This window comes from Stegastes partitus, unplaced genomic scaffold (assembly GCF_000690725.1).
Source record: "Stegastes partitus isolate 25-593 unplaced genomic scaffold, Stegastes_partitus-1.0.2 Scaffold2481, whole genome shotgun sequence".
In the NCBI taxonomy this organism is placed as follows: Eukaryota; Metazoa; Chordata; class Actinopteri; family Pomacentridae; genus Stegastes; species Stegastes partitus.
Genome location: NW_007580212.1, coordinates 1,109 through 20,648, shown reverse-complemented (window position 1 = coordinate 20,648; position 19,540 = coordinate 1,109). Strand labels below are relative to the sequence as shown.

The 19,540-nt window shown below is 41.2% G+C and overlaps 1 protein-coding gene and 1 long non-coding RNA gene across 2 annotated transcripts in view; one reads left to right on the top strand and one right to left on the bottom strand.

Moving 5' to 3' along the window:
* LOC103375136 (dynein heavy chain 8, axonemal) overlaps positions 1 to 18,211 on the top strand; it is a 37,353-nt gene extending 19,142 nt beyond the window's left edge. The window contains 47 exon segments of the mRNA XM_008305343.1: positions 36 to 143; positions 223 to 357; positions 479 to 640; positions 732 to 978; positions 1,450 to 1,691; positions 1,798 to 1,938; positions 2,036 to 2,264; positions 2,384 to 2,526; positions 2,627 to 2,761; positions 2,856 to 2,978; positions 3,072 to 3,285; positions 3,372 to 3,481; positions 3,566 to 3,729; positions 3,813 to 4,005; positions 4,112 to 4,234; positions 4,323 to 4,453; positions 5,061 to 5,214; positions 5,440 to 5,604; positions 5,802 to 6,028; positions 6,147 to 6,265; positions 6,376 to 6,479; positions 6,769 to 6,945; positions 7,051 to 7,218; positions 7,633 to 7,848; positions 8,150 to 8,287; positions 8,666 to 8,793; positions 8,948 to 9,119; positions 9,211 to 9,366; positions 9,464 to 9,619; positions 9,703 to 9,885; positions 10,094 to 10,199; positions 10,312 to 10,564; positions 10,835 to 11,025; positions 11,110 to 11,231; positions 11,315 to 11,430; positions 11,519 to 11,721; positions 11,811 to 11,884; positions 12,368 to 12,520; positions 12,656 to 12,811; positions 14,251 to 14,353; positions 14,423 to 14,544; positions 14,639 to 14,799; positions 14,916 to 15,072; positions 15,153 to 15,305; positions 15,519 to 15,708; positions 17,535 to 17,656; positions 17,778 to 18,211. Coding sequence (XP_008303565.1) covers positions 36 to 143; positions 223 to 357; positions 479 to 640; positions 732 to 978; positions 1,450 to 1,691; positions 1,798 to 1,938; positions 2,036 to 2,264; positions 2,384 to 2,526; positions 2,627 to 2,761; positions 2,856 to 2,978; positions 3,072 to 3,285; positions 3,372 to 3,481; positions 3,566 to 3,729; positions 3,813 to 4,005; positions 4,112 to 4,234; positions 4,323 to 4,453; positions 5,061 to 5,214; positions 5,440 to 5,604; positions 5,802 to 6,028; positions 6,147 to 6,265; positions 6,376 to 6,479; positions 6,769 to 6,945; positions 7,051 to 7,218; positions 7,633 to 7,848; positions 8,150 to 8,287; positions 8,666 to 8,793; positions 8,948 to 9,119; positions 9,211 to 9,366; positions 9,464 to 9,619; positions 9,703 to 9,885; positions 10,094 to 10,199; positions 10,312 to 10,564; positions 10,835 to 11,025; positions 11,110 to 11,231; positions 11,315 to 11,430; positions 11,519 to 11,721; positions 11,811 to 11,884; positions 12,368 to 12,520; positions 12,656 to 12,811; positions 14,251 to 14,353; positions 14,423 to 14,544; positions 14,639 to 14,799; positions 14,916 to 15,072; positions 15,153 to 15,305; positions 15,519 to 15,708; positions 17,535 to 17,656; positions 17,778 to 18,065 — 7,533 coding nt within the window. The 3' untranslated portion in view covers positions 18,066 to 18,211.
* A 1,001-nt stretch (positions 18,212 to 19,212) lies between these two features.
* LOC103375135 (uncharacterized) overlaps positions 19,213 to 19,540 on the bottom strand; it is a 1,426-nt gene continuing 1,098 nt past the window's right edge. Inside the window, exon 3 of the long non-coding RNA XR_521184.1 lies at positions 19,213 to 19,280. This is a non-coding gene — a long non-coding RNA (uncharacterized LOC103375135). The remainder of the gene's footprint in view (positions 19,281 to 19,540) is intronic.

Genomic DNA, 19,540 nt, shown 5'->3' with positions numbered 1-19,540 from the left:
TTTAGCAGTCACTTCTTTGCTGTTGTCTTTGGCAGATCATCATGAGAGTCAAACTAGCCAGTTGTGGATTCAATGACAATGTTATCTTAGCCCAGAAATTCTTTGTTCTTTACAAGCTGTGTGAAGAACAACTTACAAAGCAGGTGAGAATCTCGTGCTTGTTGATCAATTCCTTTTTAATGAATATTGACCCACTAACACACAACATGTGCTGTTTGTCAGGTACACTATGACTTTGGCCTGAGGAACATACTGTCTGTGTTAAGAACACTTGGGGCCTGTAAAAGAGCACGACCTAATGACACCGAGTCCAGCATTGTTATGAGAGTGCTGCGTGACATGAATCTGTCAAAACTGGTACGACACAAAGTCTGTGTTGATTGGCAGTGATAAAACATCAAATGATTCTGGTATTGTAGGTATTGCTCTGTATGGGCAGAGACAGTACTGTGTTTATGAATCTTTCTGTATGTTTCAGGTGGATGAGGATGAGCCCCTCTTCCTCAGTCTTATCAATGACTTATTCCCTGGTATCCAGCTAGATGGGACCACATATGATAAGCTTCAGGCTGCGGTTGCACATCAAGTTGAGCTTGCTGGTCTTGTCAACCACAAACCATGGAACCTCAAGCTTGTTCAGGTAGCTCATCTGCATGTTGACGGCCTGTTAGAAAGCTATTGTTGGGAAACTACCATTCTTACTGATACCATACTGTCACTATCGCCGTCAGCTTTATGAGTCTTCACAAGTGCGCCACGGCCTGATGACTTTGGGACCAAGTGGAGCTGGCAAGACCACAGCCATCAACATTCTCATGCACTCTATGACTGAATGTGGAACCCCGCACAGGGAGATGCGCATGAACCCCAAAGCAATTACTGCTTCCCAGATGTTTGGTCGTCTTGATGCTGCCACCAATGACTGGACTGACGGGATCTTTTCTACTCTGTGGAGAAGGACACTCAAAGCTAAGAAAGGTTTGCAGTACAACACATTCAGAATTCAAACTAAGAAGTTTTTGTAAAGAAAATGAATGATAACTAATTTAATTTGAAAAAGGTTCTTACCAAAAACAAGTATTATCTGAACAATATATTGTATTGTAAAATAAAATAATGTACAGTAGTATAGGTTGTTGCAATCTAGAAATAATAGTAAATAATGCCTCCAAGCAATATTGCATGACTGGTTTACTTTTAAAACATAGACAGAGTAAGTAAAGTGTAACATCAATAACCGGACATGTTATCGTTTGTACAGTCCAACTGCCTGACAAAAGTGGCTTCTGTTTACTTGAAAAAAAAAAGGGATAGGGGAGTGGTTGGTCGAGGGTGGGGGGTGTTGGGTGTCTGTTGTTTAGACACTAAAAGATTGAACAACAGAAAGAGTAACAGAAAATGTAGCAGAGAAAAATATCTACTTTATGATTTGAAATGAATACACTTCAGGAGAGTTCATATGGATTGTGCTGGATGGTCCTGTGGACGCCATATGGATCGAAAACCTGAACTCTGTACTGGACGACAATAAAACCCTGACCCTGGCTAATGGCGACCGAATCACCATGTCACCATCCTGCAAGTTAGTTTTTGAGGTGCACAACATGGACAATGCCTCCCCTGCTACTGTGTCCCGAGTGGGGATGGTCTTCATGAGCTCATCCGCCCTCAGCTGGGAACCCATACTCCAGGTAGAGTTGTTTAATACATTGTCACTGGAGAAAGTGTATTCAGAAAAGAAACAATGCCTGTTTTTGCATCGGTGTGCTGAGATGGAACCTGGTCTTTATGTTGTAGGGATGGGCTCAGCAGCGCAATGCAAAAGAGACAAAAAGCATTATAAGTCTATATGACAAGATGTTTAAGGATGTTTACGTGTACATGAAGCAAAACCTTAATCCCAAAATGGAGCTTTTGGAGTGTAACTACATAACGCAGGTATGTATCTGAAAAAATGCTAAAGACCAACATTAGCTAGATGATGCCACCAAACTTTTTTGAAAAGCTGAATTGTCAAATTATGTCGCACTTTCAGTCCATAAATCTGCTGGAGGGCCTCCTTCCAGCAAAGGAAATAGACTTTGCTGGCAGCAAACATCTTGAGCGCCTCTTTGTCTTCTGTCTGATGTGGAGCCTGGGAGCTCTTCTGGAGTTAGAGGATAGAGACAAGCTGGAGGTCTACATCAGAGGTCATGACAGCAGCATCGATGTGCCTCAGACAAAGCCAGGAGAGACTATGTTTGAGTACATGGTCAGCACGAATGGTATGGTCATTTTATATTTAAAATATCACCTCTTTGCTGTTTTTCTGAATTTTTAAAATAAGTAATTTATTGATTGTTTACAGATATGCACTATAACTTTTTTTTCTTTTCTTTTTCAGGTGAATGGTGTCATTGGAACAACCATGTGAGAGAATATGAGTATCCGACTGACCACGTGCCAGACTACAACTCCATCCTTGTGCCAAATGTGGATAACACAAGAACCTCTTTCTTGCTGGAGACTATTGCCAAGCAACGCAAGGTGATCTCGTCTCTTTTAAAATACATATTTTCTATTAAAAAATATTTCCCATTTTGCTTGGTAGGTACGTGTGTGACAGATAAATGTTGTTTATATGCAGGCTGTGTTGCTTATTGGTGAACAAGGAACCGCTAAGACGGTGATGATAAAAGGCTACACAAAAAAATATGATCCTGAAACAGACCTGTTCAAGTCCCTGAACTTCTCATCTGCAACAGAACCTGTGATGTTTCAGGTAAAATATATGCTTTAAAATCTTCTCCATGTTTGGCTTTGTAAAGTTCTCTGTTAGTTTTCTCTTTTTTTTTGCAAACTCTTTCTATACACAGCGAACAGTGGAAAGCTACATTGAGAAAAGAATTGGCAATACTTACGGACCCCCAGGAGGACGCAGGATGACAGTCTTCATTGATGATATCAGCATGCCTGTTATCAATGACTGGGGAGATCAGGTGTTTATATATATATATTTATATTCACAATATATTTACTATTCAATGTTTAATCAGTTCAGTCTGAGTAACCGCGTGTGACTGTTCAACCAGATCACCAACGAGATTGTCCGTCAGATGATGGAAATGAAAGGCATGTACAATCTGGACAAACCAGGGGATTTCATCAACATGGAGGATGTCCAGATACTGGCTGCCATGATCCACCCTGGTGGCGGGAGAAACGACATCCCACAACGGCTGAAGAGACAGTTTACTGTGTTTAACTGTACTCTGCCATCCAACATCTCCATTGATAAAATATTTGGTAGCTCTCTAAATGTTTTTTTTTTTCATGTACTTACTGTAGGTTGTGTTTAACAGTTGAACAGTTTCCATGTTCTTTCTCTGTAGGTGTAATTGGCTGTGGATATTTCCATGCATGCAGGAGCTTCAAACCTATAATAACAGATATGGTTAAGTGCCTTGTGTCTGCTGGGAGGATTTTATGGCAGTGGACAAAGGTAAATACTTCGATAGTGACGCAGAACTGGTCACAGGGGTAGGTTTAATAATGACAACATGATTCTGATGATTTCTCATTGAAGGCAAAAATGCTTCCGACACCATCAAAGTTCCACTACATCTTCAATTTGAGAGACTTGTCCAGGATCTGGCAAGGCATGTTGAACATTAAGGCAGAAGAGTGTGATGATGTCCCCACTTATTTGGCTCTTTTCAAGAGTGAATGTACAAGGGTGATTGCAGACAGGTACTGTGCTTGAATGCAGTAAATCTCCTAATAAGTACAACACAGAAGGCAACATGGCTAACTCAGACATTGTGTTACTGTAGGTTTGTTTGCTATGAGGACAGAGACTGGTTTGAGAACGCTGTATCTCGTGTGATCCGAGAGCATGTTGACCCGAAACTTGTCCCAGAACTTCATCCTGAGCCATATTTTGTGGACTTCCTCCGAGATGCACCCGAGCCAACAGGAGAAGAAGAGGACGATGCCTGTTTTGATGCCCCTAAAATTTATGAATTGGTATGAAAGTGATATTTAGACCACTGTATGATGTTTGTGTTGCAGAAATCTGATGTAGATTTTTCTTTTTTTTAACCATACTCTGAGCTAACCAAGATTCTTCCAGGTGCCAAATTTTGAATTCTTGTCAAAGAAGCTGATGACATATCAGGCTCAGCACAATGAGTGTGTAAGAGGCTCCAGCCTGGATCTGGTTTTCTTCAAAGATGCAATGACACATCTTGTCAAGGTCAGGCTAGAAGTCAGTCTGAACTGATACATGTCTTTTAGAGTCAGCTATAGGTCATGTTTTTTTATTGAGATTTGCCTTGCTTTAGATCTCACGAATCATTCGAACTGACAATGGAAATGCTCTGCTTGTGGGAGTGGGAGGATCAGGGAAACAGAGCCTGACCCGCCTAGCCTCATACATCGCTGGATACAGCATCTTCCAGATCACACTGACCAGGTAAGGATAGAAAAAACAGAGAACTGCCGTAGACATTAGTGAAAAAACAAGAGGGTGGAACGTAGTATACATACATTATAGAACAATATAATTTATTTAATTAAACTGACCAACATGATATGAGCATCTTGCCTAATTTTGGTTAACTGTGGTGTTTACAGGTAAAGTTGTATTTTGAAACATTTTATGTTGCAGAATAACCAAATGCCAATAACCTGTTATTAACCCGTACGGATTCACTTTTTCCCCACTGACATTTGGATGACTGGTGAAATAGTTTAGTCATCCCACAGGGATGATGAAGAGTAACAGTTAATCAAGCTAGTGCGCCTGTTTTTTGTGCTTGATAACAATGAAAAAAAGATTAATCATTGAAGGCCTTGATTGATGGTGACACACTCCTAATACATTAATATCAGGGTGCTTGTCATTTAAGACACACAGAGAAGCACAGGACTGGCTTTTCAAAACAAAGGAATGAGTCCCCCATGAAGCCATGCGCTGTTTGTACGTTAGAACCAGATGATTCTAATTGTTTCACAGTAGTCATAGTGTAAGTGACAGTTTTAGGTTTTTTATTTTAAACTAATATTTGTTTTCTTATCAGAACATACAACATGAGTAATTTCATGGATGACCTGAAGTTGTTGTATAAAACAGCTGGGGCAGAGGGAAAAGGCATCACCTTCATCTTTACTGACAATGAGATCAAGGATGAGGCCTTCCTTGAGTACCTCAACAATGTTCTTTCTTCTGGAGAGGTGAGGACTTTTAAAGATAAAACATCTTTGATACCTTTAAAGACCCAGTTGGTTTCCCAAACCAACCAAGTCTGCACTTACATAGTGCAGTTGAGAACTGTCAAATTTATATTAATTTAAACATCCTGAAATAATCCCTATGTAACAGAAACAGAGGTCAGACAGAAGTTTAGATCTTAAATTAAAAGCCTTTGCAGTCCCTGACTGTCAGTGAATTGTGTGCAGGTCTCCAATCTGTTTGCTAAAGATGAAATACAAGAGATAACCCAAAACCTGATCCCAGCAATGAAAAAGGAGTGTCCTCGCATTCCACCTACTTTTGACAACCTTTATGATTACTTCATATCCCGGTCAAGAAAGAATCTGCATGTTGTTCTTTGCTTGTCGCCGGTAAGTTAAAACTTTGGATATTCGTTACGCAAAAGCAGTGAACTGAAAGTTGGTTTCATTGTGTGTTTTCTTCCTCTTTATTTATTTATGTATTGTTTCCGTTGTCATTTTTACTGTTTCATTGCACGTACACTAAGCTACCTCTGCATAAGTGGACATTCTCATAACCATTATATTTTGTCTGCTCTCCTTGATAGCTGGGGCAGAAGTTTCGCTCCAGAGCTCTGAAGTTTCCCGGGCTAATTTCTGGCTGCACAATGGACTGGTTCACCCCTTGGCCCACTGAGGCTCTGGTGGCTGTGTCCAACTGTTTCTTGTCTGAATTTAATATCGTTTGCTCTGCTAAAGTAAAAGCATCTGTGGTGACTGCCATGGGAACATATCATAGCAAAGTATCTCAGACATGTGACAGCTACTTTGAAAGGTATGACACACAAATCACCTTTAACTCTTGTTTTAAAAAATCTATTCTTACATTTTCAGGTCAGAAACATGCAGTTTTCTACATGAATGAACGAGTTGCAAGCTGTTTTGTCTTTCAGGTTCCGAAGAAGAACTTACGTCACTCCTAAATCGTACCTCGCGTTTATCAACGGTTACAAAACGTTGTACACTGAAAAGTACAACTACATCAACACAATGGCAGAGCGCATGAACGTTGGTAAGGAAGTTGAACAGCAAGACAATGACATGCTATTAAGAGGACATGTATGCACAACTCTGCAAGGTCTAGTCAGGTGAAGGGTTTTACAAGATGTTACTGATCTCCAGGGTTGGACAAACTGATGGAGGCTAGTCAGTCTGTGGACCAACTATCGAAAGATCTTAAAGTCAAGGAAAAAGAGCTTGAGATAGCATCTGCCAAAGCTGACAAGGTAAAGGACACAGCCTCCAGTCACCCTGCAAAAAATAGGAATGTGAACTGTATGTGTATGGGATGGTAGATGGGCTGTCTGTGTAACATTTCTCCAAACAGAATTTACACTGTGAACATAAAATCATAAAATGTTGTGGCAAGTGTGACACATATTGGTCATAAGGCAAAAAAAACCCACCAGAATAAGAACATGAATGTGTCTGTAAAGCACGTGGCTGAAAAGTCAGCGCTTACTGGCACTTATGTTGCACATCCCACATGCCACATTTGTTTTTGCATTTACATAGGTGGTGGCAGAAGTGACAGTCAGTGCTGAAGCTGCTACAGTTGTGAAGAATGAGGTCCAGGTTGTGAAGGATAAAGCCCAGAAACTTGTGTGTGGCATTGAGAAAGAGAAAGCTGTTGCAGAGGAAAAACTGGAGGCTGCAAAGCCAGCTTTAGAAGAGGCTAAAGCTGCACTGAATGTAGGATCTCTGTCACTTTTTTTGAATATCTTTGTGTATTTATACCATATACTGTATACTGTACTGCATTATATATATTTTTATGATGTTAAAATAATTCTACAGACCATCAAGCCATCTGACATTGCCACTGTGAGAAAACTATCCAAGCCTCCACATTTGATCATGAGGATTATGGACTGCTGCTTGCTTTTGTTTCAAAAGAAGTTAGATTCTGTCTCTATTGATCGGGAACGGAACTGTCTCAAGCCATCATGGGGAGAAGCAGGGAAGGTAACGAGATCTTTTCTCTGAAGTTTCTCACAGCCTTTACTTCATGAGGACTTTCTGTGACTCCATATAGAGATACATGATGTCTGTATATCAGTTTCAGTGTGCACATGTGTTACAGTTAACAATAGTGTGAAACCAACAGTTGTAAACAAATGTGTTTTTTGTCAAATCTCAAATAGTCAGCTGTTTTGTGTGTGATGTGATTGTGTACAGTCTTGGATTTGTAAATGTGACAAACAATGTGACTCAGATTGATCCACACAACACAATTTAAGCTTGTGTGCAAGATGGGGAGAGGGAGGGTGAATGTGACACATGCAATCCAGCTACATAATAATCTTTCTCCAGAATCTCAGATTTCAAAACAAGAGTTAAGTTATTTATAGCTCCTTCTTGCTTTCCTCCCATCTTTAGCTTATGAGTGGTGCTGGTTTCATGACATCTCTTCAGCAGTTCCAAAAAGATAAAATAAATGAAGAAGTAGTAGAACTGCTGCAGGTCTACTTTGACATGGAGGATTACACAATGGAAAACGCCAAGAAAGTGTGTGGTAATGTTGCTGGTTTGCTAGCATGGACCCGGGCTATGGCCGTATTCTTTGGCATTAACAAAGAAGTCCTGCCACTCAAGGTAAAGTTGATGTTCGTCATGACAAGTTCATATTTTTTGCAGGAATAAGTGACTGTTCTACTTTAACATTGCAATATAAACCTTTGTGCTTTCAGTCTGTTTAGGAGTTTTTACATCCATTTTGGGTGAATAGTTTAGGAATCCTGTCTTTGTGTGTTGCATTATTTTAAAAACTGGACAGATAGACAAATATACAACTAAAGGCAGTGTCTTCATGATAAAGAAAATGCTTACAATTTTTTGGACATCTGTTGTACCCGATGTGGTTTTCTGAACCTTAGTGTCTTTTGTATGTGTCCAGGCTAATCTAGTCATTCAAGAAAACCGGCTAAGAGGGGCTAATGAGGAGTTATCCAAGGCTGAGGCTCAGCTGGCTGAAAAGCAAGCAGAGTTTGATGAAGTGAAGGCCAAATGTGATGCTGCTATGAAAGAGAAACAGGTGTGATTCACCCTTATGACAACTTTCAATTAGGGATGTCCCAGTGATTTATTTTTTTTGCTCTGAGTCATTTATTATTTTGTGTTAATACCAATAATGAGTCCCAAACTGATACCTGGTTGCGCCACTAGTTGCGACCTCTTCCTGTTTCATACCAAAGGAGGTGAGCACTTGTTGGCCATGTTGGCAAGCTGAGTTAATTGTGAGAGTGACAAAGTTTTCGTGACACTTAATGGTCAGCGAACATGTGTGATCGGGCTCATGGTGGTACCAATCAGTTAAAAACTGCTTCAGCCAACCATTGGGACATCCTAAGTTTTAACGCTGTATTTATCTTCATGTAGACATCGTAGATCACTTAATCTATTCTGTTTTCAGGACTTGTTGGATGATGCTGAAATGTGTAAGAATAAAATGCAGGCTGCATCTACACTTATTGATGGACTAAGTGGAGAGAAAATTCGCTGGACAGAACAAAGTAAAGAATTTAAATGGCAGATAAACAGGCAAGTTACAAAGAAAACTGTATTTCAAAAATAGCATGCTCAGAGTTTAGGAGGAATGTATATTATTAAGGTCTGACTCTTTCAGGACAGATGTGAAATGTAATATACATGATAATATTTCAATGAGTCTAATTGTTTTTGCTCGTCTTGGCAGACTTGTAGGTGATGTGCTCCAGCTCACTGGCTTCTTGTCCTACTGTGGGCCTTTCAACCAGAGTTTCCGTGACCTGTTGTTGAAGGACATCTGGGAGGCAGAGCTCAGGAGCAAAAAAATCCCTTTTACAGAAAAGCTCAACATCATTTCTTCCCTCGTGGACCCTCCCACTGTAAGAACAATACAAACCTCATCTAAATTTTATGTCACTACTAGCAGCACAATAAATAATTAAATATTGTGTTATCCTGTTTCTAATCAAGATAAGTATGTGGAACCTTCAAGGACTTCCTACAGATGACTTGTCGGTGCAGAATGGCATCATCGTTACCAAAGCCACAAGATATCCCCTCCTGATTGACCCCCAGATTCAGGGAAAGGCTTGGATTAAGAAAAAAGAAAACGAAAATGCACTTCAAGTACAGTGTCAAATGCAAATAAGTCGTGCCATCTTCACCAAGCTTAGTTGTTGTTTGTGATGCATGTTATGGAAGTTACCTGTGATCTCTCATTCAGGTCACATCTCTCAATCACAAGTTCTTTCGTACTCACTTGGAAGACTGTCTTTCCTTGGGACGCCCCCTGCTTATTGAAGATATATGTGAGGAGCTGGATCCAGCCCTTGACAATGTCCTGGAGAAAAACTTCATCAAATCTGGAACCAGTTTTAAGGTCATCGCTGTCATAACCATTTGAATTCAACAATACGCTGTTAAAATGTGTACTTACTAAGTTCTTGGATTTGTCTGATTTAGGTTAAAGTTGGAGACAAAGAGGTAAACGTAATGGATGGCTTCCAGCTCTATATCACCACCACGCTGTCTAATCCAGCATATAGCCCAGAAGTCAGCGCCAAGACGTCGATCATTGATTTCACTGTGAACATGACCGGATTGGAGGACCAGCTTCTTGGTCGTGTCATCCTCAAAGAGAAACATGTCAGTGTCTATTTTTTTCATGTGTAAAACAGTCTTCCCAAACATTGACCTCAATCAGTGGTAAAAAAAAAAAAAAGAATTCTGACAACAGTTGTATTAACAATGAGAGTTTTGGGGGCTTTGTTATTACAGTATGTAGCTTGAAATATTGATGGTCCCTTGGGTCGCACATGAATTTTACACTGAATTATTTCACTTCTTTAAACAGGAACTAGAGGCAGAAAGACTGAAGCTAATCGAGGAGGTAACGGACAATAAGAGAAAGATGCAAGAGCTGGAAGAAAATTTGCTGTACAAACTCAGCAGCACAAAAGGTACTACAGTGTTTGCTTTTGGCCCATACTAATTTCTTCAAAGCTGGTAGGTGTTTTTTTTTTTTTCAAATATAATTTCATTTTAAAAGTGGTTCTGTTTTTGTGATTGAAGGTTCCTTGGTTGATGATGACTCCATGATTGGCATTCTGAGTACAACAAAGCAAACTGCTGCAGAAGTTAGTGCAAAGCTCAGTGTTGCAGCAGACGCGAAGGTGAAGATCAGTCTTGCTGCAGCGGAATATCGTCCCGTTGCCTCTCGAGGCAGCATCCTTTACTTCCTTATCACGGAGATGAGCATGGTCAATGTCATGTACCAGACTTCTCTGAGTCAGTTCTGCAAAATATTCGATCTGTCACTGGAAAGGTATGCTTTCATCAGAACTTGCTGAAGAAATACTGTATATCTGCACAATAGTGGTGCTGGTTTTAAGAATGACACATGGGGCCATAGTAGCATTTGTACCTTACTGGCTTACTCTAATTACCTGCAAATTTGTCTACAGAGCGAGAATAAGACTATAACCTATCTGTGGCCTTCACCTTGTCCTTTTACCATCTCAGGACACAAAGTTGCACTTTCTGTATGTGGGACACCTCACTGTTTGCTATTATTATCATGAATGTGTTTTCACAGATCTGAAAAGTCTCCTAAAACTCAGGAACGAATTGCGAACATCATTGACTATCTGACGTTTGAGGTGTTCCGATACACAGTCAGAGGCCTGTATGAAAACCACAAGTTCATCTTCACACTCCTGCTGGCGCTCAAGATTGACTTACAGAGTAACAAAATAGGGCACAACAAATTTCAGATTCTTATTAAAGGTAAAGTTATCATCAGTGGCAGGAATATTGAATGTGCCTTTTTGTTCTGTTGAAACATGATAAGTTTTTTGATTATACAAATAGGTGGTGCAGCTCTTGACCTGAAGGCCTGCCCCCAAAAGCCATTTGGTTGGATCCCAGATATGGTATGGCTAAACCTGGTGGAACTCAACAAATTGCCACAGTTCAATAACATTGTAGACCAGGTGAGCTGAAGTTTTGTGAATCATACATCTGAATTCTCTAATAACGTATACTTATACAGCGTTGCTACTGGCATGTTTTGTAGGTGTTTCAAAGCGGAAAACACTGGAAAGCATGGCTCAGTCTTGATGCACCGGAAGAAGGTGTCATTCCAGATGGATACAACTCTCTCGATGTCTTTCATAAACTTTTGTTGATAAGGTTAGATCCTGCTGATGAGATATAGCGTATGTGTTCAAACATGCAATATTATATAACGCAATAATCTTACGAGCCTTTTCCTACACAGATCTTGGTGCCCTGACCGTACTTTATCTCAGGCCAGAAAGTATGTGGCCGATTCTATGGGCATGAGGTTTGCTGAGCCTGTCATCCTGAACCTTCACAACACATGGGCAGAAAGTGACCCTCGCACCCCTCTAATCTGCTTCCTCTCTATGGGCTCGGATCCCACTCAGCAAATTGAAGCCTTAGCTAAGAAGCTTAACCTTGGTGAATTTGGCTCCCTGTTAACTTTGCAATTTTTAGTGTCTTGTCTTAACTCTGAAGACGTCATGTCATTCCATTGTTTTGTCTAATAGAATGCAGAGCAATATCCATGGGACAAGGGCAAGAGGTCCACGCAAGGAAGCTTGTTCAGACATCAATGACACAGGTGTTAACATAAGTTAATGAAACAGCAGGTTGCACAAATGTGTGGTTTTATATAGGAGTACACGGATATATTTACTCAAGAGCATGTTCCTTTAATGCGAGAGCATGATTTCTGCAGGTTTTTGCATTCATATATTTTAATGCTTACTTTCAAAACTCTGCCCTCACACTCCGATAGTTCCAGTTCGTGTGCAGGTTTGCTCAAAACATTTGTGGCAGTAAGTGGAGAAGATGGGGGGGGAGTGTGCGTACGTGTAATGAATTTATAAATCATGCAGTTTACAAGTGCTCTACTTCAAATATCTTAAATGGCAATTACTTTCTGGCACACAAGCTGACTTACATGGAAAGAAAACATGCACTCAAATTGATGGACGTCACTCTTAAATGAAAGTAGAAATATAGCCCCGAGTTCTTTAGCCAGCCAGATGAATTGGCTGATTATTTCCTCTGATGTATGGTCTCTGTATCTCGATATGTGCAGGGAGGTTGGGTCCTTCTACAGAATTGTCATCTGGGCTTGGAGTTTATGGACGAGCTTCTGGAAACAATCACAACTGCAGAGGCCATTCATGATGCGTTCAGAGTGTGGATCACCACAGAACCACACCATCAGTTTTCTATCACACTCCTACAGGTGACACTTTACAACGCTTTATGTACAGCAAGTTGTTAAAATGTGTTACTTCACGTGTTGCTTTGCATCCTGACCTAACCTCTGCAGAACATGTGCAAGCTCACATCTGAACGTCTCTTACCTCTCTACCTCTAGTCTTCAATCAAATTTACCAACGATCCACCCCAGGGAATACGAGCGGGACTGAAACGGACATTTGCAGGAATTTCACAGAGCCGGCTAGAAGTCAGAAACCTGCCCTCGTGGAAGCCTTTGCTCTACAGCGTGGCCTTTCTCCACAGTGCTGTGCAGGTACTGAGGAGCTTTCACAATTCCGATCAGGAACAGAGTAAAATATAGAAAGGAAGTCTGAGATAACCCTACTAAATTTGATAATCCTCCATTTTCGTTATTATTTGGAGTTTACTCAATGAATTAGAACTTAAGTCATGTCATTTTATGGTAACTACAACACATGTTGTGCAAACAGCAAATACTTGACCTACAAAAGTGAAATTTAACACTAGAATTTACATTTAACACAATTCCTTATTAAAAATAGTGAATATAAGGATATTAGACATGGTGGTGGATAAAAATAGTTTGTAGTTTGGTGTTGAAGTCTCAGAGTGATTCATATGATCATCTGGTGTATTTATTCTTCTCTTGTTGTGATGGCCTACTTCATCTGATAGTGTCTTGGAAATATTGCTCTGACTCCTGACAAATACAACACGTTGCTGTTTGTTGGTAAATGTATGCCAGTGCATTGCAGATAAAGGCAGAATTTGTCCAGCATCTCTTTCAAAGAGACGTCCAAGAGGGACAGCTTATGTATAGTGTGACAGGAAAACGCTTTAACGTGCTTTTTTTTTTTTAAGATTATTTTTCAGGCTTTTTTTTTTGTTGCTTTTACTGGATAGGACAGTGAATCAAGGGGATAAGAGCGGGGGAAGGACATGCAGCAAATGAGCTTTTAAGGCCTTGAGTTCTCTATTTTTGACCCTACTTATGGAACACACACATCCCAATACTGAAAGCAGTGGTGAGCTTTGATCCAAAACACATCTGCATTTAATTTCTCTAAAAGTGAATAAACCTTTAAGTAGATGATTAGGTGGAGCCGTGATTAGCACCGTTGTCTCGCAGCTAGAAGGTCGCCGGTTCACGTCCCGGTGAGGACACCCGGGATCTTTCTGCGTGGAGTCTCCATGTTCTCCCCCTGCAGCGTGGGTTCTCTCCAGGTTCTCCGGCTTCCTCCCACAGTCCAGAAACATGTTGAGGTTAATTGGTGATTCTAAATTGTCCGTAGGTGTGAATGTGAGTGTGCTTGGTTGTCTGTCTCTAAGTGTGGCCCTGTGATAGACTGGTGACCTGTCCAGGTGAACCAGCCTTCACCCTGAGTCAGCTGGGATAGACTCCAGCCCCCCATGACCCTAGTGAGGATTAAGGTGTAGAGATGATGGATGGATGGATGATTAGGATATGAATAAATGATAACCTAAGAACTTACAAACAAGTTTGTTTTCACTATAGCCGTTCATAATTAAGTCATCAGTGGCAAGGTGTGCTTATTTGTTCACAACAGCACATCTAAACTAAACAACTTAATCATCACAAAGTTATCTTACGTTCCTGAGTTTCTTTCCAAGACAGTCCTGATAAGCAGAGTGTTGTTCTATATTATTATTTGATTCTCCCTGATGTGATTTTACATGTAGTCTTTTTTTTTTTATTGCTGCCTTTTTAAGGAACGACGCAAATTTGGCCCATTGGGTTGGAACATCCCTTATGAGTTCAACTCTGCTGATTTCACTTCAAGTGTTGAGTTTGTTGAACAGCACTTGGATGACCGTGGCCCCAGAATGGTGAGGATTTAGCAAGACTGGTATAAAATGTACTTGTCATTGCCTGACTGACCAGTTTGTACGTTTTCTCCCCAGGACGTGTCATGGGTGACTGTGCGCTACATGCTAGCTGAGGTGCAATATGGAGGAAGGGTTACAGATGACTACGACAAACGCCTGCTGAAGTGTTTTGCTCGCGTAATCATTGCTATTTTGTCTTTGTTTGTGTGTGACACTGTGAAAATTAGTATTTATTGTGACACAACATGAGATTGGATGCTTTTCATTGCAGGTGTGGTTCAGCAAGAAAATGTTTGATCCGTCGTTCTGCTTTTACACGGGCTACAAAATTCCTGTGTGCAAGACAGTGGAGGAGTACATGGAGTATATTCAGAACCTGCCCATTGTGGACTCTCCCCAAGCACTGGGGCTGCATCCTAATGCTGACATTACGTAAGAATAGACTGTGATCATTATGAAGCATTCAGTTTGGTAATGATATAAATACTGTGCTTACACTGATGGTGTTGCTCACGTTGACTTTCTGCTTTGTATTGAGCGTTGATTAGGTATCAGACAAATACATCTGCTGAAGCGTTAGACATAATCACAAATATTCAGCCCAAAGAAAGTGGAGGAGGGTCAGGAGCTACTCGGGAGTCCATTGTTTACAGCATAGCAGAGGACATGTTGGAGAAGCTGCCTCCTGATTATGTGCCACATGAGGTCAGTTTGATCATCGCAACATGAGTCACCAATGTTTGCATCCATCAAAATCTAAACTTGGCAGCTTTGATGGGTTCAAGGTCAAAGCCAGGCTGTTGAAGATGGGCGCTCTGAACCCAATGAACGTCTTCCTGGGTCAGGAGGTGGATCGAATGCAAAGGGTCATCAGTGTGGTGCGCACTAGTCTGACTGACCTGAAGCTGGCCATTGATGGCACTATCATAATGAGCGAGGTCAGATCACTGATCCATCAGTTACTCACACGGTCATGTTTGCCTCCTAAAATGCTACAGTACCTGCCTGTAATTCAGTTCAACAGTTTTTCTCACAATTATGCTGAAATTGTAACATTTAATTTCAATCTGAAAATATTCTGATCAAACCATCTTGTAAAATCAGATTTTCCTGAAATACTGTGAAGCTACTGATTTTTACTTTGCTCCTAGAACCTCCGTGATGCCCTGGACAACATTTTTGATGCCCGTGTGCCAAACTTGTGGAGGAGAATCTCCTGGGAGTCTTCTACTCTGGGTTTTTGGTTTACTGAGCTGCTGGAGAGAAACAAACAGTTTTACAGTTGGGTGTTTGGAGGAAGACCCAAAACCTTTTGGATGACGGGCTTCTTTAACCCACAGGGTGAGTCACGAGTTTTTGTAGAATAAGGCATTTTAAGACTATTTTACACCAAGGAAGACACACTGGACTGGAGGTGTCACCTGCAGCATCAAACGTTTGTCTGCCCCCTCCTGGCAGAAAGAGTAACTACACAAATGATCATGATATATGTGTTGCTTTCACGTTTTAGACTGTAATCAGCTAAATATCAAGTTTTGTGTAATGTCTGCAACACAAATGTGTTTTCCAGCGTAGGTCCTATCACACTCACTCAGTCTATTACGATGCTTGCTTCCCTTTTTCAGTTCTGGCAAGTCAGCCATTGCTGCTACCAGAGTGCAAGTGCAGGAATGTTGTCAATGAAACCAGATTTAAAATTTAGATACTGTGCAGTAAAAGGGGCTGCAAGGTGGAACGGTGGTTAGCACCTCGCAGCAAGAAGGCTGCCGGTTCACGGCCCGGTGGGGGCACCGGGGTCTTTCTGCGTGCAGCCTCCATGTTCTCCCCGTGCAGCGTGGGTTCTCTCCGGGTTCTCCGGCTTCCTCCCACAGTCCAGAAACATGTTGAGGTTAATTGGTGATTCTAAATTGTCCGTAGGTGTGAATGTGAGTGTGCTTGGTTGTCTGTCTCTAAGTGTAGCCCTGTGATAGACTGGTGACCTGTCCAGGTGAACCTGCCTTCACCCTGAGTGAGAGAGATTCACCGGGCGCCGATAGGCTTAACCAGCATTGTTTGAACACATTTGGGCTTGAATATAACAGACTTTTATTTTATTTCCATGTTCCATGTACATTCCAACTTTAAGTCACTTGAGCTTAAATCCCAGTAGACTCATCCCAAGTGATGGAGGTGTGTTTTGTGTGTCAGGGATCAAATGTGCTAAAACAGGGGTGCCCAATCCTGGTCCTCGAGAGCCCCTATCCAGCATGTTTTAGATGTTTTCCTCTTCCAACACACCTGATTCATATGATCAGCTCATCATCAAGCTCTGTAGAAGCCTGATCACGATCCTGATCATTTGAATCAGGTGTGTTGGAAGAGGGAAGCATCTAAAACATGCAGGACTGTGGCCCTCGAGGACCAGGATTGGACACCCCGTGCTAAAATGAAGACCTCCAGCAGATGTCACCCTCTCATCTAATTTCACAAACTGAACATCCTCGATTGCCTTCCTTGACTCCTCTCCTCGTGTCTTAGCCCCTCCCACCAGAGACTGGAGCAGAGGAGGGAAGAGAGAGGAGTCAAGGCAACAAGTTTTCAACAAAGTGAGACATCCTCACCTCAGGGCCGTCAGTTTAAAGCGAAGTTGCTTCAATATACCGTGTAGACAGCTGCCCTGTCTGTGGTTTTATTATTACCTCCCACTGTGTCGTCTTATAATCTCTGTCATACGAGCAGAACAGTGTTCATGATAACTTGCTATACATATATTCACTAATAATTTAAGTCACAGCACGGCAGAATGTGACAGAAATGTACAGACGTCATACATTTGAATTGTTTATTTAACACACACGTGCAGAGTGGAGTGTAAGACAGATGGGAACACAAAATAGTTCTATATGAACACTGAGTGATGTGTATATCATGTACACACATTTGTTCGTCCTGCTGCCGACACAGCACCTGTGCATGCTCCTGCAGCAAGCCTCCTTCATCCCTGGTTCTCTTTCCTCGACATGCATTGTAAGACTTGAGATGTCCTTTTTTATGATGCACCAAGATTGATTTGTGGATCACGGGCAGGAGGACAGAGGACCGACGAGGCTGAAATCAGTGAAATGAAATGAGCCTGGTTGAGGATGAACTGCATCAGACTTATACATTTCCCACATGGATGTTTGCAGGGTTTTTAACAGCTATGAGACAAGAAGTAACTCGAGCAAACAAAGGCTGGGCTCTGGACACAGTCACGCTGAACAACAAAGTGCTGAAGCAGACGCAGGAGGACATCACAGCCTCACCAACAGTGAGTCGAACAGCAGCGTTGTGCTCACACTGAATGTGAGATGATGAAACAATCGATGTTTTTTCTTTAAGGAAGGCACAGAAATATAATGTTTCTGTCACCAACCACTTTTCCTTAACAGGAGGGAGTTTATGTCTATGGTTTGTTCCTGGACGGCGCCGGCTGGAACAGGAAGAACATCCATCTCATGGAGTCCTCACCAAAAAAGCTGTTCACACCCATGCCTGTCATCCACATGTTTGCTGTCAACTCCACTGACCCTGTGGATCCCAAGCTTTACGTCTGCCCCATTTACAAGAAACCAAGACGCACAGACCTGAACTACATCACAGCAGTGGTGTTACCGACCATCCAGCCACCAGACCACTGGATCCTGCGTGGGGTTGCTCTGCTCTGTGACATCAAATAAAAGCATGTTTTTATTCATGTGCAGAACATTCTGCAGGTGGTTTTGACAAAGCACTTTATGAGACATGTCAGTCCAGTTTAAGATAAGCCTCATAAGATGCCAAAGAGAGCTGGTTTAAAGTCGCAAGCTTCAAGAGAGTTTTTTCTTCTTCACAAATCTATAACTATAAAAATGCAAAAGTCACGTGTGACAGTCAGCATAGTGACCCGATTTCAGATTAGAGGATGGAGAACACGCCAAAGATGGAATGTTCTTTTTAAAGCACAAAATAACAGCCAAATGAAAACACAGCAGCTGGATCTATTTTCACACTTAACAACAAAAGATTGGTCAACACAGTGGAGTAGTGACGCAGGGCGTGTGATGTGTGCTTGGTTCTCTTTGACTGCATGCTGTTACGTTGTTAATGTGGTGAAATACGAGGGCTGACTGAGGAAAGCACAGGGAGGGGTTTGTCTAATTGCATGATAAGAAAAAGCTGGTATTTGGTTTGTATCTGCAAAAGATAAGAGTGGTCCATTTCTGGTTTCTTCTTTGTGATGTCACACGGCAAAATAAACATTTCGTTTAAATGACAAAGTTGTCTGAAATTTCAATATTGTGACAAATGTCGTGCTCTCCTGTTAGAATGGATGTCTGCCAGTTGACAAATCCTCCCAGCGGTAAAAGGTCATGAAGATTTCCTTTGGTCTGTCTCGTATTTAATTTAAAGTGCTGGTAATTAGTTTATTGGTCATGGCTGAGCAGTGAGTGTCACCAATCAAGTAAACAACACTAGAGGTAAATGATACGAGTGTTTGACTGTATCGTGAGGTTACGAATCAGGCCCTCAGCAGCAACCAGTGAAAACAGTGAAAACTTGAATATGACTCGAATACGGTAATCTGCTATATTGCATATTAGTTCATACTGAATTATGACAAACATACTCAATATACCAGCTAGCCCTAGTAACAAGCATGGGAAAATCACAACCAAACCCACATTTTCAAAATCTTCTTGCAATTCGATGCCCGTCTTTTGCTTAAATGTTATTTTTGTGACAATAGTCAGACAGTCAGGGACATAAAGGGGTCTCACCTTGACCATATTTGTTAAGCAGAAACAAACCTAAGCATTGATCACAATAGATTTTATCATGAAACATACCTCGCTCTGAAACGCTGTCAGGACTGACCTCGTCATCTGTCACTTCAAGAATTACATCTTCCACCACTGTAAGGGTTGGGTAGGAACAGATTACTAGTAATCAGGCTGATATAAGAAAATTACAAAAAATAAGTAACTACAAGTCTTTAAAAAACGGCAATTGGAATTATGAAAAAATACAGTAAACTTTAATGCCAGCATGTTTTTGTCAATATCATTTGATTTGACCAATTCTAAATGCTGAATATGTTCTATTATATATCAAAGTAAGTTACTCCTCTCATGTTCCATTAATGGCAACTTACATTTATGAATAATGGAGTTTT